Source organism: Thamnophis elegans, chromosome 2 (assembly GCF_009769535.1).
Source record: "Thamnophis elegans isolate rThaEle1 chromosome 2, rThaEle1.pri, whole genome shotgun sequence".
Lineage (NCBI taxonomy): Eukaryota > Metazoa > Chordata > Lepidosauria > Squamata > Colubridae > Thamnophis > Thamnophis elegans.
Genome location: NC_045542.1, coordinates 59765359 through 59786986, shown reverse-complemented (window position 1 = coordinate 59786986; position 21628 = coordinate 59765359). Strand labels below are relative to the sequence as shown.

The 21628-nt window shown below is 38.5% G+C and overlaps 1 protein-coding gene across 2 annotated transcripts in view; it reads left to right on the top strand.

Annotated features, from left to right (window-relative positions):
- The window catches only part of B3GNTL1 (UDP-GlcNAc:betaGal beta-1,3-N-acetylglucosaminyltransferase like 1), a 148333-nt gene extending 128023 nt beyond the window's left edge, over nucleotides 1-20310 (top strand). For both annotated transcript variants that reach the window (XM_032212032.1, XM_032212033.1), the window contains 3 exons: nucleotides 9508-9576; nucleotides 11005-11079; nucleotides 19610-20310. In XM_032212032.1, coding sequence (XP_032067923.1) covers nucleotides 9508-9576; nucleotides 11005-11079; nucleotides 19610-19690 — 225 coding nt within the window. In that variant the 3' untranslated portion in view covers nucleotides 19691-20310. The remainder of the gene's footprint in view (nucleotides 1-9507; nucleotides 9577-11004; nucleotides 11080-19609) is intronic.
- The last annotated feature ends 1318 nt before the right edge of the window (nucleotides 20311-21628 follow it).

Genomic DNA, 21628 nt, shown 5'->3' with positions numbered 1-21628 from the left:
TCATTCTTGTTGACATGTGTTTTCAGAACCATTCTCTCAATGAATTAGTATGAAACATGGATTATTATTTTTAATTCATTTTTATTTCAAAATGTTGCATTTTGCCCGTTGGTAATACATATGACAAATACACATACAAAACTGAACTTCAGAGGGTTGAAATAAAAATTTATATTAATAATAAATTAGATAACTGAATATGCTAGCTGGTTATTACTAACAAAATATTGTCCAGAAAATAATTTAAGAGCAACATGTGTAGAGCATGTGAAAATTCTGAATGCTGTAACATTATATATTAGTTGCCATTTGTTTCACTGATTGCTTCATCTTCTTTGAAAAAAATAGTGATGTGAATTGAAAAAAAAGACTGCTCACTATATTTTATTTATTCCATACTTGATTGTATTAGCTATATGGTCATTAAATTATAAATAATAGCTCTTGGAAGCTACTTTATGTCCCAAGGCAGTGTATGGAAGAAGGTGGCTTGTTAAGAAATAAACAGATACAGAGAAATATTTCTATTCTACCTTAATATATATCCAAGGTGGTTCAAAATAGCTGCCATTCAGGTGATAAGATGTCATGCTTTTGCACAGGAAAGACTTAGTACAGGAAAAGAAAAGTGTTGGTTTGATTAGCATTTTGTCTTTCACTCCACAAGTGTTGCATACAAACTCAGGTTTATGAAACTGGTTGGGTAGTTTAAGACCACCTTTGACTGTAAATAAAAAAGTAAACAGATTATTGTCCATAAGAGCAGCTTAACTGCTGGACACATGCGGACGATTATTTCTTTTACAGCTGATAGGGTTTTCCACTCCAAAATGTTGAATCATCTTAATCACTGGAGTGCACTTTCCAAAATTGTTTGTTGCTATGGAAATTTCATAACTTCTGTTGTGCAATGTGCTTTGTAAAATCCCCTGAATGCTTTCATTTATCATGGTTTTCACGTGATGAAATATTTTCAGAATGGTGGGCTGTAGGGTAGGGTTTCAGAGTTTAGTCGAGAAAAGAGACTTCAGAAATGAAAAACAGCAATTGATCCCTAAAATTTTCTTTGCAGTTGTTTGTGAAGCTTTTCACTGATAGTTGAAAGTGGCTAGTAGTATGAGTCAATGTAGTTCTCTTAACCTGGTTTGTAGCAGATGTGGTGATTCCTGATCAGTTGTTGTGTATTTTATAACAATGCAGACCCGAAACCCAGAATTATCATAAATTAACAGAAGTAGCATTATAAGAATAGAATTATTCTTGGAGTTTCACCATCAGCCAAGTCAGCTTTTTTCTTTACTGTATTGCAAAATAGCAAAACCTTTCTTATTACTGGTGTGGCTGTAATTAGCTGAGATGCTCAGATTCTTCTAAGCTGACCTTTGCATAACATTTGCTTTGGCAACACTGTAGGCCAGGATATCAAGGTTGCAATTAAAGTTATTTCTTTTTTGCCTTGCTAGGCAGTTGAAAAAACAGCTGGAAATATTAACCCAGCCAGTACAGAGTATTGTTTTGAAACAATCTGAGAAAAGATGTTTTTGCCTCCCCCACTTTCCTCAGTTATGATTGATTTCAAGAAAGTGCATTTGGTCTTGATTTACTTATTGGTATTAATAGAATGCTTTCTTTGTAGTTTTTTAGCTAAGATATCAGCAGAATATTAAATTATCAGAAAAATCCAGGACATAGTAGAAATGCAGAACACAGAATAGCTGAGTTGGAAGGGACTATGGAGGTCTTCTAGTCCAATACCCTGGTCAAGCAAGAGACCCTAAAACATGTCAGACAAATGACCATCCAACCTGTTCTCAAAGGAAGCAAGTCATTTCCACTGATTAATTGCTCTCATTGCTCTGATTGGATCTCTCCCTGATAAATTTCTGTACATTACTTCTTGTCCTGCCCTCACATGCTTTGGATTGATCTTCTCTTCTCTGACAGCCCCTTAAATATTGGAAAACTGTTAACAAGTCACCCCTAGTCTGTCTTTTCATTTAGACCAGTTCCTGCAACCGTTCATATGTTTTAGCCTTACTCCCCTAATGTTTGTTACTCTTCTCTGAACTATACTAAAACTGGATACAATATTCCAAGTGTGGTCTTACCAAAGTAGTATAAATAGTAGTAACTGTATATATGCTGCAACTTTATGCCTAAAATTTCCTCTCAGAATAGGTGCACAAAACCACTTTTCTTCCTCCAAGAAGCAGAGACTACTAACTTTTCTTTATTCCCCAAACCTTCTATTCCTTAGAATATCTAAATATGTTTGATCATTCTTGCTGTTATTACCATCACCCCTTCATCTTTTGAAATTAAGACTATAAGTTAGATGGGACAAGGTTCTTCTTTCTTTCTTTGCTTTTAGAATTCCATGATGTTCTCCTATAGTATATGTTACTGGCAAAGGAAATGGCCTATTTCCTATTGACTAGGGAAGAGTAAGCAACTAGATGCCTTCCAATTGATTTTTATTTCATGTCTTAATCCTAACTAGTATTGCCAATGGAAATGGGTTCTGAGAATTGGGGAGGCAAACATCTAGAGAACACTAAAATATGCAACACTGGAAGCATGGGGAAACGAAGCTTATAGCACCAGTGTTCTTGCAGCCAGAACTCATTTCTCACGTATGTTTGGTTTGTTTGGAATTGTTTCTATAAACTAATAGATCTGATCTATTAATTAACTGGCTATCACCTGTAATAGCTACTTGCTAATTTTGATAACTTGTTAGTGAAAAAAAGTCAGATACAAGATAGGAGATACCTGGTTTGGAAGTATCATGCATGGAAAGAATATTGGAGTTGTAGTCAGTCACTGACAGTATAAATCAAGTGTGATTTGGGTTAAAAAAAAAGCGTCTGGGCAGGTGGGTGGAGCCTCCTGCTGCCGCCACTACTGGTTCGGCCAAACTGGGCCAAATCGGGAGCAACCCACCTCTGCTTTACAGTCCTCTCTAAGTGGTTTACAGAGTCAGCCTATTGCCCCCAACAATCTGGGTCCTCATTTTACTGACCTCAGAAGGATGGAAGGCTGAGTCAATCTTGAGTCAGTGAGAATTGAACTGCCAAACTGCTGGCAGCCAGCAATCATCTAGGAAGATGAAGGCTTGTCTTCACTGCATGTTTTGATAGAAAGCTGTTTAGCTATCTACAAGGGATGCTTTAATTTAGATTCCTATCCTTAATAGGGTATTGCATTTGATGTCCTAAATGACTCCTCCCTGTAATTCTCTGAAAGGAAACTCCAAGGAGTTTAGATTTAAACTCCTAGATTTAAAGGGATTTGTTTTTTGCACAGTGTAAATGTGTATTATGCATGTGTATTTGCTGGACAAGTATTTCTGTATTTGCATTTGTATTTTCATAATCTCTTCCACTCTTCTTCTCCTTCCTTCTTTCCCTTTCTTCTTTTACAAATTTTCTGCTTTCAGTTGGCCTTATTCTGGTTCTCAAATAGGAATTTTGCATAAGTTTCTCCCATAGTTCTGTGTGAGTAGCCCAAGGCATTGACAGACCTACTCCCAGACACCTGAGAAAAAGGCCTTCTCTTTTCTAAGATTTATCCAAGCCTGCTAAAGCTTTCCCAGAGGATCCCAGAATATCTCCCACATTGCATGTGGGAAATGCAATGTGTATGTACAGAAAGAGCCAATTGAAAAGGGTTGTCTGTTAAAATCCATCATATATGCGAGAAGGTTATATGTTATTGTTTTTGGTCCTTTGGAAAACAGCAATTTCTGACTCATTGGATTACATGTTTTCTTCTCAAATGTTGGGACAAGGTTTAGGAATCTATTTTTTAGAAAGTTGATAATATTTCAAGGACCACCCTTTGGAACAACAGCCATTCTGTTATGGTTGCGATTCTGAATAGTTTTAAGAAACTGGGTTCCTAACTGTATCTCTTTTTTTTTTTCAAATTCAAGGGATTGACAGAGCATGGTTGTAGTATTTCTGCAAGACTGAAGCCGAACAGACCTTTTTTGTTTAAAAAAAAGCATCCAATTCATTTTGAGCTTGCAGCTGGAGAAAACCAATCTTTTATGGGATGCTTAAAGGTCTGCTTTATGCTTGTCTATCCAGATCCAGTATCATGAATGTTAAGAGTTACTTTTATGACTTCATTCTGCCATTCAAGTTGCAAAAGCAATTTTAATGAGAAAAGAAAAAAAAAGAAAAATTCTATCCTTCAGTTGAACAAATGGTACCGCCACAATCACATGTGAAAATGTGCAAATTTGTACAGTTTTCTGTCCAGAAAATCTTATGCAACTAAATAGTTAAAGTTTTGAATTTAAAGAAATAATAAATATAAGCTATTCTAGTTCAAATATCATAAAATATGTCAGGAAAGCTGCTATTCTGTCACCATTCACCTATTATAAGTTACATGTTGAAATACATAGACTTATGCAAACAGCCTCATGTATATGCCCATATTTTATTGTACTTCATTTGAAAAGGGGAAGAAGGAGTGATATATAAAGATGTGGAAATTCAGGAAATTGCCCTTGCAAAACAAAGCTTCATCATAATCCTTAATATATTGCTGACATAATGACTTGAAATATCTTAGCCTTAGAAATAACATTAAAAAACATGATTAGTTGTTTCTTGCTTTTCTATGATAAAGCAAAACAAAGAAGTAGTGGTTTTATAGAGTCAGCATATTGCCCCCAACAATCTGGGTCCTCATTTTACCCACCTTGGAAGGATGGAAAACTGAGTCAACTTTGAGCCTGTGGATTTGAACTGCCGTACTGCAGCTAGCAGTCAACTGAAGTAACCTGCAGTAATGCACTCTAACCACTGCGCCACCTCAGTTGCCAGTGTGCAAGACCCACTTGAAGTCCATTTCCAGTGCCAATTGCATTGAGGCAGAACAGAGAACAAAGACTTGCTTAGTTATATTTGCATCATAACAATTATTTGTCCTGTTATTTTGGATTCTTTTTGTCTTGTAGAGCTCAATATATGGGATGAAATTAGCAGAAATTAGCACTTTTCCTTCATTCTTTCTTTCTATTCCTTATTTCTTGCTATCATATTCAATCCACTAAGACAGATCTAGCCATACATTTAAGAGGGTTGTTCAGTGCAAGAGGGATGAGTTTCCATTGCCTAAAGTTCTTTATTGAAGAAACCCTCCTTTCACTTTGGAAATCTGTGCATGTGGTCAAATTCATATAACATTTCTGGGAACGTGATCAATAGATGATGGCCTTGTAGTTCCAGAAGAAACTCTTCCATAATTCAAGAGACCTGCAGTTGTATTCTCCATGATTGGTGGAGACAGCAGTCAGATAGGGTTACCTCCGTCCAGTAACCAATAAGGCTGAGTCTACAGATTATAAAACCATCCTCTGTGCTGTTCCTCCCCAGCTTTAGACTTAGCCAGTTTTGGGCTGGATGTGTAGTTGTATTTCTTTGATTAAATTGCTCTTTCTTACTAATTGGCTATTTCTAAAACTTTAATATTTCAACCCCTGCCATTCTTAAGATCTTGCAGGAAGAGGGAGTGCTTATATTCAGCAAGGGGCTTTGTCTGCTGCGGAGCTAGCCGTGCGGCTGGAACAGCCGTTTTAAAGCGACGGAGGCTTTTTTTTCCTCGCAGTGATTGTTGGAGGCTCCTATTAGGCAGCGGAGCGGATCCGACACTTCTCTTTCGATTGGATTGCTGGAGGTTGCCCCAGTGACAAGCCCAAGGATGGAAACCCTGTGATTATTGTCAGGAATACAGCGTTGTGTCTGCAAAGTCCTTAGGAAGATCGCTGACTGTTTCCCTCAGAGATTGCAGCAGGCACCATTTCAAGCCAGCAGAAGTGTGTGACAATTGAATTTGGTGTGAAGAGCAGCGAGCGCCATTTTGAAGCCAACAGTCAGTAACGGAGCTCATTTATCAGCATTTACCTTGAGGGTAGCTGTTTCTGCTTGACTTCTAATGATGGCTTCCAGCACAGGAGTTGGGGCAGTAATCTCCCCCCAGCTCTCTCCACCAGAGAGCCCTATTGCTGGCTCTTCATCAGCTCAGCCTTCAAGAAAAAGGGTAATAGCTGAGGCAGCTGAGGAGCCCTTTGCAAAGGCTCCTAGGGCAGCAAAAAAAGGGGGAAAGAGGCAACTCAAGTCCTCGTCACACAAGTCAGCTTCTAGCAAGCGCACACAGGATGGCAGACAGAGCCCTCATCCATTCCAGGTGATTCCTGTCCCTCCTGGTAGCCCTCCTCCTGTGGATCTTTCTTCTGATTCAGAGGATTCTCTATCTGATCGAGCTTCCCCTTCTCAGATAGGGGATGGTACAGGATTTTTTGATTCTCCTCATAGTGGAGATGACTCAGTGGATGGGGCAGGCCCCTCTCCAGAGGCAGATCAGGCTTCTTCCTCCCTGGGGTTTCTAGGGTTTCAGCCAACTCCTGCAATAACCCTAGATGTGGCTGCCATCATATCCTCTGCCATTGAAAAAGGCATAGCTGCTGGCCTCAAACACAAGAAATCTTCACAGTTCTAAATCCAAGCCAAATCTAAAAGTAAAAAGAAGCATTCCTCTAAGGCTTCTTCCAACCATTCCGAGTCTCGGCCTTCCACGGTGGGGGATGAAGAAGAGCAGGCGCCTTCATCTCTGAGGATGAAGATTTGGGCCCTGATCAACCCGCATTTGTGTGATTGTTTAAACCTGCTCTTTTTCATTCCTTGCTGTTTAAGGCAAAGAAGATTGCGGGCTTTAAGCCTACTCCAATGCCTAAGATTGCGGCTGCAGAGATGGGATTCAGAGGACCCTCTTTTCCTGGAACCCACTGTTGAAAAGGAGGTCGTTCCTTCTCCTAGAATCTTTATGAACGTGGTACAAAGACAATGGGCCTCCCCTGGCATCGGTCCTCTGCCTAATTCCCTAGATAAATGTTTGTATAACGTAGGACATGCCTTAGTTAAGGCTCTCGGCCTTCCTGCCATAGACCTGCCAGTGGTGGCCCTGACCTCTCCTAATGCAGCTGCCAGTGCTCCAGAGGATTACCTTAAGCCTTTCATAAGATTCAAGAACTACCTAATTTTTGTCCCCATCTCACTTATGGGTTAGAAAAAAAGTGGCATACCCTAGACGTTCACAGGGCATTACATATCTACATCAAACGCTGTGCCGCATTCAGGCGTTCTGAGGCCTTACTAGTTTCTTTTCAGCCAGCTTCCCTTGACTCTAAGGTCTCCTCTTCTGCCATAGGGTGCTGGCTTAGAGCCTGTATATCTAAGGCAAAAGGGTGAACGATTTTATTCCTCCACATGGTATAATGGGCCACTCCACTCGTAGTGCGACCACGTCAGCAGCCTGGGCTACTCAGTCTTCGGTGGAGGAAATTTGTAGGGTGGCCACATGGACATCCCCAGTCTCCTTTATCCGCCATTACAAGATAGACTGCTTTGCTTCGGCTGAAGCTGCCTTTGGACGGAGGGTTTTACAACAAGTCCATTCCTTGGACTCCTCTTCCACAGGGACTGGATCCCTCCCTTAAAACGGGCCAAACTTGGGTATGTCCCTCTATCTGACTGCTGTCTCCATCAATCATGGAGAATGGATGTTGGTTGATATGCTTATTCTCACTGCAGGTGGAGACAGCAGTCAGCCCCACTCTGTTCCAGTCAGGTTTCATCCTTTGATAGGACTAGGGTAGTCCTTTTTCTTTCCTTTTTCCTGGTTTTCCTTTATTCTCCTTCTCCATATCAACTACACATCAGTCTACTTCGTCTAAAGCTGGGGAGGAGCAGCACAGAGGATGGTTTTATAATCTGTAGACTCAGCCCTATTGGTTACTGGATGGAGTTAACCCCTATCTGACTGCTGTCTCCACCTGCATTCTAGTCTAAAACACTTTGCTTCTGGGAAACATCATCAGGAAGGTACTGCTAAATACTGAGTTAGAATGTCATGTAATGGGTATAAGGAGACTGTACTAGTATAGCAAAAATTGCACTATTTATTTTTTCCCCCTTCAATACAAGGACCATTTATTTTTAAAGGCTAAATATAGTTTGTATTTTCCTTAGTAGTATCTCTAATAAAAAGTAATCATTCATGGGCATTTTGTACATATTTAAGACTTTTGTGAAGAGTTTTATGTAAGTCATACAAATGCAGACACAAGGGCCTGTTACTGGTGAGAAGTTTTAAAAATTGTTAATTGCAATATTCTAAAAATGAATTTAATAGTGATATTCTAAGGTAAGTAGTTCATAAGAGCATCCTAGGAGACTAGATGTCTTCTAATTGCATAAACAATTAGGCATACATTTGTTTCCTGCTTTTGGATGCATGTCACTTTTCCTTTGTTATTATTTCATTAAAACATAAGCAATGATGGTACAAAGATAAATAAAGATGAGGGCCATCCATGTGGATATATGTTAGTATGGAAAGTATCTGAGATTGCTTGTTGTTGCTGTAATCTGAACTATTAATCAGTTTCTTCAGTACTTTGAGTGATTTGAAGTAAGACAAATCTTCAAAATAGACATGTAGCATTTCTAATAATAAAATCCATGTTGCCTTTATCCTGTTCGTTCTTGCAATTTTTGTTGTAATGTTCATTTTGTAAATTAAATGAAAAATCCTGCATGTAGATAACAGCTCAAACTGATTTCAAGTCCCATAAGATATGGGGGGGGGGGCAGTGGGGGGGGTGTCCTCATTTAGCAACTGCCTTTGTTGTTGATTGCTTTGAATTACAACAGTGATGAAAAAATAACTTTATGGCCAATCCTTGGATTTATGACCTTCCCTGGTCTATAAAGCAAAGGAGAGCTGAAGTAAGATCATAAGCATGGTTTTGATTTCACTTACTAATTGCTTCATTTAATGACCCAACTTATCAGTCCCAATTTTGGTCACTAAACTAGGACTGTGTGTGTTTGTGTCTGTGTATATAAACAAGACTTGTTAACATTTTATAAGTTAATGTATTCTTTATTATATAATTTTTGCAATTGTGTCAGGTGTGATTCTTTGTTCTACACTATGGTTTTAATTGTTTTAATTTGTTTTAATAGCTTTTTGCTGTTATAATTTTGATTACTTATATGAGACAGCCCACACAGACATACAGTATCTGAGAAGAGTGGCTATATAAATTGAACAAATAAAATAAGGGAAGCACAGCTCTGCATTAATAGCAGTTAGCAGTTAGACTTACATACCGCTTCATAGGGCTTTCAGCCCTCTCTAAGCGGTTTACAGAGTCAGCATATCGCCCCCAACAACAATTCGGGTCCTCATTTTACCCACCTCAGAAGGATGGAAGGCTGAGTCAACCCTGAGCCGGTGAGATTTGAACAGCCGAACTGCAGTCAGCTGAAGTAGCCTGCAGTGCTGCATTTAACCACTGCGCCACCTGGCTCTGTATTAAATAGTCCACCAGCTAAATTGCATATATATAGCACACAGTCCAACCAACAGGTTCTTTATGTCCTTAATAGAACAACAGACCATTTCTTTTTGCTTACCTCTGCCCTTTAGGTGACTGCATTTTGTGATGTGGATAAAAATAAAATCACTAAAGGATTTTACACATATGAAGAATCTAAGGTTGGTAATGTTTTTGTTTTAGCCATTATTATTTGTGAAATGGTTTTTATCATGTGAGTATAGTACACACAGAGCTACAACACTCTTAATATGTTAGAATTGAGGATGTATTAGGAGTTAACATATTCCTTATGTAAAACGTATTTCATTCAGAAATCCAATTTCTATATAAATTTAAATTAAATATGCAGATTAGAGTATATTGTTAAATGCTGTGTGGATTTGTAAGCTGTCCCTTTGGAACCAAAATCTGGACTCAAATGAGGAAATATAGAAATACAGAATAGAGTTGAAACTTGTTTTTGATTGAATAGTAATTCTTAATCCTAGGAACTCCAGAAATGAGGTAGATTCAGAAAATTTCCAGATGTCAAATACATTCTACACTACATTTTATAGAGCATGTTTTTATGCCCTATTTTTTATGTTTTATATTTTATGAAAAGTTCAACTTTGTAATATAAAATTGGCTTGAGTTTAACAATTGGCTTAATGCAACTTACTGCATGGGTTCACAACAAACCCTGTGATTTTGGTATGGCATCAAATGAATTGACCATAGAAGGGTTTTGGCCACTAGCTGGCACTCTTTATTCTCCTTATAAACCACAGTCATCTTAAACATACGTAAATAAAGCAGAAGATAAAGGAATCTTCAGAACAAATGAAAAACAAAATTTAAGTTTCCAAATAAAACATCACCTACTTGAAAATTTTATCCTGATATTTTTTCCCCTCCTCCACCCGCCCAAAAAATATCTATGTATGGAAAGAAAACTGTGTACAATAGAATAGAATGGAGTTGGGTATTGTAAATCCCACTTTTTTTCTTCAATGCTAAAAAAACAATCAGTTAAAAAAAATGTTCCAGAGGCTAACGTCTGAATTCTGTTCCAGGAGGAGTGTAGGACTTTTATGATCCTATTTAGAGGCCAAAGCAACGTTAAAGGAAATTGGGTTGTCATTTGATTTGATAAATAATGTAGAGTGGAATGAAAGGAGTTCTACAAGAGGTATTGTGAAGGAAGGCAATTTCTCAGTGGAAGCCATCCTCCTAACCTTAGGCAGTTAGGATACAATATTAGAGGAAGAGAAGGATCTCTTCCTTTCAATTGTCTTTTCTAGAGGCAAAACGGGGAAATGGATTACCTTCTGCGTCCAGGCCATGCATTGATCAAGTTTAGTATTTTTGCAAATGCCTACCCGACAAGGGGATTTCCAAAACTAGGTATTTTGCACCAGAATAATGATGCAAAAGCCATGAGTGGAAAAAAGGAGATTTGGTTAACCACATGCTAATGAAGCAGTATAAAGGAAAACTGGCAACCACAGAACTATTTCTAAAAACTATGCTTTTCATTGTAATAAGCTCAAAGGGACAGCTATAGTACATCAAACTGACCAGGAAATGTACTGATCTCTGTTCAGGAAACTTCCAAACCCAGAATTCCAATTCTTCATTTCAAAGAAGCTTCCCCACCTTTAATTATTTGTGTGAAATTGGTAAGTACAACTTGGAGTCAAATATGTGAAATCTATAATTTTTGCCATAGTACGAAAGTATATTTTAAATGATTATTGCGATCATGCCTTTCCTTATCCAAAATTAGAACAGGTTTTTTTTTGTTTAAGAATATTTTATTTTCATTTCCATAACATATAATCACATGTATATTATTACATAGAGAATATCATGTTGTAAGAGAAAACAATATACATATGCAATCATACTACTTTGAAATCAAACCTGGAATAATTCCCCCCACCCTCCCCCCCGAGTCCCCACAACCTACCCCCCCGACTTCCCAGAACCCGTACACGGTATAGATATTTAACAACCACAGTCTAAGATATATTGATAAAAAATAGAAGTAAGAAATTAATAACCTCTTTACATTGAACTTAGCTCCTCCTTGCTAAATTAACTTTAAACAGTTCAAATCATTCCTAGTCTTAAGCATAGGCTATCTGGAATTTCTTAGTTCCATATTTATTTTGTATATAATCGATCCATTTTTTCCAGTCTCGTTTGTATCTCTCATTTGAATGGTCTTTAAGATATGCAGATATTTTCGCCATCTCAGCTAAATTTGTGACTTTCAGTGTTCATTCTTGGATTGTAGGCAAATCTTCCTTCTTCCAGTGTTGCGCCACCAACAGTCTTGCTGCCGTTATTAAATGCAAAATCAGATTAACCTCTACCACTGTACAATCAGTAATTATACCTAACAAAAATAACAGGAGTAAATTTTATCCTTTTTTTAAGAATATTTTGTATAATCCACCATATTTTTATCCAAAATGCCTTAACCTTTTGGCAAGTCCACCATATATGAAAATATGTAGCATCAAGAGAACCACATCTCCAACATCTGGGTTGTAAATTCGAATACATTGAGGCCAATTTTTTAGGATCTAAATGCCATCTATAGAACATCTTGTAGAAATTTTCTCTCAGGTTTTGGGCTTGTGTAAATTTCACATTTCTTACCCAAATTCTTTCCCACGTATCCAACATTATTGGTGCTTCAATATTTTGAGCCCACTTTATCATGCAGTCTTTAACTAATTCTGTTTCCGAATCCATCTGTATTAATACATTATATATCCTCTTTATATGCATTAAGCTTTGATCTTAAGGAAAAGAACAATAAATGAATGCAGGTTAATATATAATAAGGAATATAAACAGAAAAAGAAATGAAAGCGAAATCTAAAAGAAATCTGCAAGAAAATAAAAAATTAAAAGAAAAATAGGAAATAAAAGAAAAAAGATACAAAGATGTGGTTTCTGACATTATTCACAATAGATATAAATACAATTATTTTCTATAATTTGTTCAATCTAATCATCAAAGCCATAAATCACAAGATTTTTTCATTTTTATTCAAAAGGTGCCTAAGGGGTTACCAGCCATCAGTAAATATAGATATTGTCTTTTTTGCAATGTAGTTTATTCTTCTCAGCAAGATGTATTAATTTATTCAATCTCTTTCATATCACAACATAAATTTCAACCCTTTTAATCCATCTGTGTATTATAACCAAAAATCTTAGCCTATGTTCTCATACAGTCTTTAACATGTTCTTCCAGTTTTCAATGTCAGCAAAAGCTTATGCATTTTAGTACTTACATGTTTATCATCAGTGCACAATTCTACTTCAAATTGTCTTATTTTACTCCATATCATAAGCCTTTTGTCCACTTTGAGCCTTTTAGATAACTGTAAAAACATTGTAAAATAATTGACAACTATAGCCTTGCTTACTTTCTGTAAGAAGTGCCTGATGTCCCATGTATCTTTGCCCAAGGGCGAATCATCATTATGTCATCAGCCCTTCCTCCCTTGCCAGTTACAGAGACAACAGTAGAAATAGAAGGGAGGTGGAAAATAAGTGAAGAGATGAAAGTGTGTTGTTCCCAGTCCCAGTTCCTTGAGGGTGTTCACCTGTTACTTGGCTACTTGTCAGCACTATCCCTTTTCTTTCCCACTAGCCATTTTGCCAGTCCCATACAACATCAACTTCTCCTTCAGACAGAAGAAGACAAGCTACCAGTGAAAATAAGGAGGTTATGTCCCCCAAATAATCCCCTAGAACCATGATGGCGAACTTATGGCATGTGTGGCACAGGTGGCACACAGAGCCAATTTTTAGGGCACGCAAGGCGTTGCCCTCTCAGTTCCAGTGCGCATCCACGCGCTGGCCAGCTGATTTTGGCCTTCATTTTCTGCCATTTTTTGCCCTCCAGAGGCTTTCATAGAGCCGAGGTGGCGCAGTGGTTAAATGCAGCACTGCAGGCTACTTCAACTGATTGCAGTTCTGCAGTTTGGCTGTTCAAATCTTACCGGCTCAGGGTTGACTCAGTCTTCCATCCTTCCGAGGTGGGTAAAATGAGGACCCGGATTGTTGTTGGGGGCAATATGCTGACTCTGTAAACCGCTTAGAGGGGGCTGAAAGCCCTATGAAGTGGTATATAAGTCTAACTGCTATTGCTATTCATGAAGCCCCCAGAGGTGAAAACTGGCCCAACACGCAAATCAGAAGGCGGAAACGGGCTGTTTCTGTCCTCTGGAGGGCCTCCGGGGGTTGGGGGTGTTTTCTCCCTCCTCAGGCTCCTAGAATGCCTCTGGAGCCTGGGGAGGGTGAAAAATGGGTGCGCCGTGCCATCACACACAAAAAGTGGGGGAAGGGGATCATGCGCACATGGACAAGGAGTTATGTGCACATGCCTCAGGGCAGGGTGCATAGTACGCATGACCTCCCCGTGCTCCCTCCGCTTTTGGCACATGATGGCAAAAAGGTTACCCATCATTATTCTAGAAGAAAAAAATACAACCTTTATAAGAAAAAAAGAAAGCATTTCATGAGGGAGAAAATAAAGGTAAAGGACAGAGCAACCTCCAACTTAATGCAAAACGATGCCCAACACAAAGGTAACCAAGGAGGAGGGATCAATTAATAGTTACTTTCCATTTCATTTCATGGAGTGTCTGCAAATAGATCTGTTACTCTCGCATCTTGTAGCTACTGAAAAACCCTCTGAAATGTACCATATTTTTTGAAGGATAAGACGCACCGAAGTATAAGATGCACCAAGGTTTTGAAGAGGCAAATTTTTTTAAAAAAAGTTGTTGCAATCTGCAAACCTTCCAAAAATGGCTCGTTTTTCGTGAAAATGGGCCTGTTTTTTTTTTTCAATAAAAGGGCATGAATAGCCTTTAAGAGGCTTGTAGAGTACTCCTGGGAGGCTGCCCCCCCCCCAACAAGCAAAAAATGGCGCATTTCTTTTCCCATTTTTTGTCAAAGAAAAGGCATGGATGGCCTTTAGGAGGCTTATAAAGTGTTCCTTTTTTGCTCATTTCTGCCCTCCCCAGCCCCCAGGAGCTCTCTAAAAACTATGCATGGCCATTTTGATGAAGGGGCTGCGGTTTCTGGAGGCAAAAAATGCTGTATTCATTGTATAAGATGCACCCAGATTTTCAGCCTCTTTTTTGGAGGAAAAAGGTGTGTCTTATAGTCCAAAAATATGGTATTCTTATAACAGCTTTGCTGAGAATATGTACTTTCATTTGCAAATTCCAGGACCAAGTTCAATGTTATTTTAACTTGTTTTGTTGAGGCTGTTAAATATGGCTTTGTAGGTGTGTGAGTGTGAGTTTCTGTTTATATGTTTCTGCTAAGCATATGCAGTCTCTCATTGCCATAGAATAATCACCCTTATGAAAATGCAGGGTCACTGTGATCGTCTGAAGGAGATGGTACCGTCTTGGATGACCTAAAGCCAAGCCGTGTTGTAAAGAACAGTTCACTAAATTGTAAAATCTAAAATTGGATTGAGGCTTCATTTAGAGCATAACTTTTAGGAGTTTGACCGCCTTGTGCTTTGGCTACTCTGCAAAATCCATCATGCCTTTCAGAAATCATTGACCTATTTTAAAGGATGTGCCCGGAAGCAGGAGATGGGCTTTCTTTAGCTAATACCTCTGGAAGGCTTGGCTATTTGCTTTGGAAACACATTAAACCTTTGGGCAGACCAAGCACCAACTGTGCAGCACACCTTCCATCCTGCAAGTTAGCTTGTTTTGGCATTCTCTTAAAAGTTCTACTGGTAAGACAAAATAACGGCTCAGTGTGTTCCTTTCTGGGTATTTCAATAAAAACATACAACACATGCGGAAAAAGGTATCAGTTAGTCAAGCAAAGAATGTTGCTGTCCACATTTTATTGTTTAGATTTCTGTAAAGCCTTGAGAAGAAAAGAAATCATTTGCAGTTGACAGTTCTTAATCTGGTGTAACTCAGCCCAACCACTGAGTTTTAATATCCTTTGTATTTGCTTGTATTTAGGAAGAGAAATGTACACTTCCTGACCAACCATTGTATTCAATTCTTTGTCCATGCGGTTGAACATATTTTATAGATTGCTGTTCATACCACAGGATTTTGCAGTTAGATTATAGATTCCAGAACTTAATCTGGATTCAGTTCCCTTTGAAAGAGGTCACTGGAGGCTAACTATGTTTTAAAACATTTGCATTAACAAATGAACTGATAGGTGACATACATTTTTACCCTCAAAGTCTTTCAGTTACAAAGAGGTCATTTTGGCTTCCTAACTGCCTGTTTTTACAGTATCATTGCCTCTCTTCCTTTATGGTTACAAGCTTTGCTAGCAAGAATGAGAAATCCCTGGTTCAAGTGCAATCATGAGTTCTCTCCCAGCTTTAGCTCCCCATCTGTAATAGAATAATAATGGCTTCCCATGGGGAGTGCTATTAAGATTACTGAGAAGCTACAGTTTATGTGTTTTGAACACTTGGAAAAACCTGCATAAATACTAAATGTTATGTGTGCATAAAAGCCAAAGCAATAGGGTCTTTGTTCTCACTAATCTGAATGATGTGTGCTTTTGAGACTAATGCTGCTGCAAACATGAATTACTTGTACTCCGAAATTAAAAGCTCAAAATAAATGCTGAAGTTGAGAATGATGTCACCCGATTTACTTACTGATGAAGTATAGATGGGAGAGATATGTTATCATAACCTTATATGGCAAAAGAGAGGCAAGTAGACACAAGGTTCCTCTTCATACAGTAAACTGGAGGATCACCTTTAACCAGAGTTAATAGTCCAACTGCTTGTTGAAAGGATCCTTTCAATGAAGAAGCCATTCATTATGCAAAATCCATCAGACTAATATGTTAAGCTGTCACTGCTATTATGCTGGCTAAGCTGCTTGGAAAAAAAGTGCAGTTCCTGTGATTAAAAACGAAGTGTTATAACAGGGCTTTCAGGCTTTTTCTTCAAGGAGGTCAGTGTTTCACATATATTGCTAAATAGCAAAATATCACTTGGCTGTTACTAGTGGTAGGTAATACCTAGAGTGAGTTAAGCATTTTTAGCTTGCCACCTACGTGCATCATTTCCAGGATCAAATTCTCCATCTATTCCTTTTATTCCCATGCACAATCCTGCTCTGAGGGTTCATTCTTCCGTGCCCTACTTCCTATACCATTTCTCTACACAAAGCCTGTATCAAGTCATGTCCAACCAAACACCCTCCTGAATCCAAGTCTCGGGATTCGCTGTGTAAGTCAGTCTTAGGGAGGTTGGAGGGAAATCAGAAGATACAGTATGTCATCTAAGACAGTAAGTGGTCAGTAGGCTCCTTTGAAGCTATTAACATCTCCCTCTTTAATGAACATTCTTTGTTTCTAAGGGAGGATGCAGAGCCAGGGTTGAGTCTAGCTGTGAGAAACCGAAAGGATTGTTTTATAAATGCTCTCAAACATTAAGGTTGCTAATACATTAACAAAAAACCTCAAGTCTGATCAATTTTGAATTAGTACAGCTCTATGCTTTGTTTTGTTTTAAACTTCATCTGACAATTTCTAAAGGCTCTCTCCTGAATGCTTTAATTGTTGTTTTAATCATTCAGTCATGTCCAACTCTTGGCAACTTTATAGGCAAGTACTCTCCATGTTACCCGGTCAAGCACAGCTTCTTTCAAATGTATTGAATGGAGAAGTGGAATGAAATCATAGACAATTATAATAAAAAGATAGTTGGGAGTGGACCTCTTTTCCCTTCTTCCCATATAAGAAATACCTGTGTGGAAAGAGTTTAGTAAGCTTTGAAGATTGCATCATTGTCTCACCTTTGCTTATTTTCTTTATGTTCCTACTAGTAACAAAGTAAGAAGGGCAACATAAATTCCTTAATCTAACATTTTCTAAGTGGAGATGGAGCCATGGCTGCATACTAGAACAGCATTTCCCAAAAATATTTTTACCAGATTGCTGGTTTCCCAGTTACTGACCAAAAACATCAGAAACAATGTTTTGTGGTGTCCTTAGTTGTTTTCTTGCAGATATTTCACTACCCAACTAGTAGTGACATTACCTATTTGATAATGAAACATCTGCAAGAAAACTACCAAGCTCAGAGAGCACAGAGGATCCTTCTTTTCAACCCTGAAATACAATATTTGTTTCTATCAGCACAGTTCTTTGTTTTTAACAGAATCAGTTATCTGAGTTGCCTAGTTATTGACCAGAGATGTCATTAGATTTTTTCCAGCTGCTGTCTGCTAGGAGCCCTTTTTTCTCTAAAAGTATCTTTGGCAAAACGTCCCCTTTTTGATGTTATGACCAAGTCATAAGGTAATGTACCGAGGTTCGTTCAGTTGTTATTATTTATATTCCCTAACTCTTAATTATAAAAGTTGGCAAAAGCCTCCAGACAATTTGGCTTGCTATAGAGACCCAAAATCCTCAGAGTTCAGAAGCCCATCTGCTATATTGGGGGTTCATAGCAAGGTGAAGGGATGTAGATTGGTATATTTTTCTTTCTCTAAAACTCTCTTCATATTGATTCAATAAAATCCTTTCACTCTATGAGCCATTTATTTCTGAATCCTAAAAAAAATCAAGTGGTTCCTACCCGGCTGAGGGTGGCAACAGAAGTCAGAAATTGGAATTAATTGCCCACCAGTTTGGTGAGTGGTCTTTGTACAAATATGCCACACTGGATGTGCATGTTACCTAATTTCTAAAAGAAAAAGAATTCTCTGGGGAAAAAAAACCAGGCCTCCTTGGAAGATGCAAACTAAAGGCTGAATTCTCATGTGTTTAGACTAAGATTTAGTAGTTGTCTTAAATCGGAAGAGGGGCAGCAAGTTTATCTCCTACAGAAATTAACAAATGGGGTTCTGACAGCCTGTCTGAGCCAGGCTGTTATAGCTATTTGAGGCATTTGACTGCAATAAATCACTGTCATGATCATCAGTTTTTTTGTAGAACTCTTCCTTGCTAAAAATTAAGGGCCTTGTAATCTTCAGTCTACCTGCTGCTTTCTTTATTGTTCAGATTATGATGCCCCTTGAATGTATTATGTGTTCCCTAAGGGCTGGCAGAAGCTAAAAGTATTAGCAATGCTAGTTGACTGTTCTGCACAGATGGGAGCATCATCTGGGAAAGAATAGCAGATTCCAACTTACCACCTGTTTTTGGTCATACTCGCACAATGAGTCTAAATTTGCAAAATAATAAAAATTTAAAAAACCCCAAACTTGTTAACTTTTCACTACTGTCAAAGAGAACTTAATCACAGAATGAAAATAAAATTACTTTTGCTTTGGCATTAATATCTTATATCAGGGGCAGCAGAAAGCCTTCAACTTCTAGAGTTCCTTTTGTATAGGATAAGGTAATCAGAATTAGCAACAAAACTCCTGGCCTTGATTCCACAATGATACTTTGGCACTAGCAGACTTCTAGGGTTGAATGTGAAAAAATGTAATAGAACGGGTGTCAAATTGGCAGCCCATGCACCAGATGCGTCATGTACAGGCCATGCCCACCACAGCTCCTTGAAGGGGAAAAACATAGTGATACATCACGTGATGGCAATGTGACCTGGCGAGTTTGACACCCATATCATAAAACATAAACTTTCATGTTCTATATGAATGAGCTGAATAAGAGCCTATGTGGTAGGGGGTAAGGGCACAGCCAGCATCCACTATTACATGTAATGTATGAATAAGTCATTATCAAACTCTAGAATTGATTGTTAGAAACTCGTATCTATTCATTAGCAGTTCTCAGATAAAAAGAGAAGGAGGGGATCTCTGTGGCCCAAGGTTGGATTTGCATAAAATTCTAAAATACCAAAACAAATCCTAATCAAGGTCAAAATTAATGAAGTTTCACTAGTAAAATGCAGTCCTTAGATTTTTAACCAACCCAATTTTCTATGTAGTACAACCCAGGCAAAAAAAAATTAGGGCTGAAAAAGAGGTATAGAAAGATAAGCAAGAAAATATTGTCTCTTTCACTGCAGTGGCATAAATAACATTGTATATGTTCGGGAATTTCTAGTGTAAGATAACTTTGGATTCAGTTACAAAGTCTTAAGCACGGCTTATTTCTGTATTGACAATAGGTACTGTGATTGCAGAAGTCTTCAGATGTATGATGTATCTTGGTGAAACTTTCTGATTGTGATCTTTCTCTTCGTTTCTGCAGGATCTCACAGATGGACAGTTTGAGGAAAATTTGAGCCTATTGAATTTGAAAGAAGGTGTGGATTACTATCATTTTAATTGATGAGCGTGGTTTATTGGCAAGCTTCTCATCATGAAATGTACTAGAGGAGATACAATATTATTTTAGTCAAGATTCTCTATAACTCCTCTCAGAAGAAATATTAATCTATGCAAATGTTAAAATATTATCTCAAGTCATAAAAATCAACTAGAGGTAGTATAGCATCAAGCTAAGTGAATTGAAGTTTAGCTAGTTAAGAGTCATTCCACAGATAGGACTCTGCCTGTATGAATGTAGCCAATTCACCTAAGAAAACTCCGGAATCAAATTCAGAAGGTGATAGTGGCAAATCTTTTCAGTATTATTCCCAAGAAATCCATATTGATGTGGCTGTAATATTTTCACAAGTTTCGATGTCACTTGGGCTGTGGAAGGCATATCTTTAGTTACTGGGAAGAACATATGGATTAAGAGGTGAAAATGGTGGAAGAGCTATATGCTTATAAGAAGCAAATCAACATGGAGACAAATCTAACTAATGTCACCTATTTTTCCCCCCTCTTATTGGTGTCTGGAGTAGTCAGTCCATTTTCTTTTAGCAACCTACCTTCTCAAAATGCTGCAGAAGAATTTTAGTTACAATGTAAACAGTAATTTTCAAATTAAACACAAAAACTGTGTGTGCATAACGCTTAATATACCCTGCAAAAAATGTTTTTCAAATATATCCAGAATCTGTCTTGCCACTACTTAACATCATGTCTTGACGATGTCCACCATACCTCTTGTGTAATGAATATGGTTTATGAGATGGCACCAAAGACAGACACAGAATTCTGTTACGATCGGGATTATTTCTAGAAAGTCTTTACAAATCAAGCAGTTTCATCTCTTCTTTTCTAGAAATTATATTACTATTTTGTTTTCTACTTCATATGCAATTCTCTATTTGTACTGTACACATATCTTTTTGAAATTGTGGCTTTTTGAAATTCCAGGGCTATACTTAACCGACCTAATTTCTCTCCCAGTCACAAAGGCTGAAGTAGCCATGACTGTCTCTGGAAAGCTGCAGTTTCCTCCCTGCATTATCTGCTTTCTAGTTCTATTTCATGGTCACAACCTTAAGCCGCCTAAAGGCCCAGGCCTGAGCTCATTGTATTTGCCAACCTTAAATTGCTTCAGAGTCCTGCCTCCACCCCAATCTGCCTTCCCGCCTGGGCTCCACTGAAGTTACCTTGTTGAACTAGTGCCCCTTTGGAAAGGGGACATCTTAAAGAGAAATGAGGGGGGAATATAGGCCTTCCCATTACTGCACAGTCTTTCACTGGCCCCACAGCTGCCACTATTGCTTTTAAAAGAAGCTTCCTCCTCCCTGTTGCTAAATGGCACAGGCCTGCCTTCAAAAACCAGACCTTTTTAGTGTGCAATGGAACACTTGACCCAGAACATTCCTGGCTTTGATGGGAAAAAGAGACAGCTCCGCTTTTCATAGCATCAGATCCAGCTGCAATTCCTTCTCCTTGTAACTCGAGGTATGGACAATATGAAAGAATGGTTTCAACTTTAGCCCCCGTCAATGCTTTCTATGTTGGAAAAGACCGTTGGCTTACCTGAACGGTCGTTCTCAGGGCACTGCGAAGGGAGCCCAAATGCTGGGTTAACACAGCCTATCTGCCCTTGGACTGAGTGATGTTTTTCTTGACCACGCCTCCCTTTGCCTGCACATGCTCAATTCGAAAACGAAGGAACCGTCCTGTAATCAATTACAGTCAATACAGCCACATCGTTCAAAATACAAACACCCGGGTGGGTTTGGGCTCTCTTCGCAGTGCCCTGAGAACGACCGTTCAGGTAAGCCAACGGTCTTTCTCCAGTGCACTGCTCAGAGAGCCCAAATGCTGGGACATGCCCAAGCTATTGAGTCCCAGGGTGGGGAAGCGCCGAAGCCTCTGGCATTTCAGCCACTCTTTGTAATACTCTTCTGCCAAAGGAGGC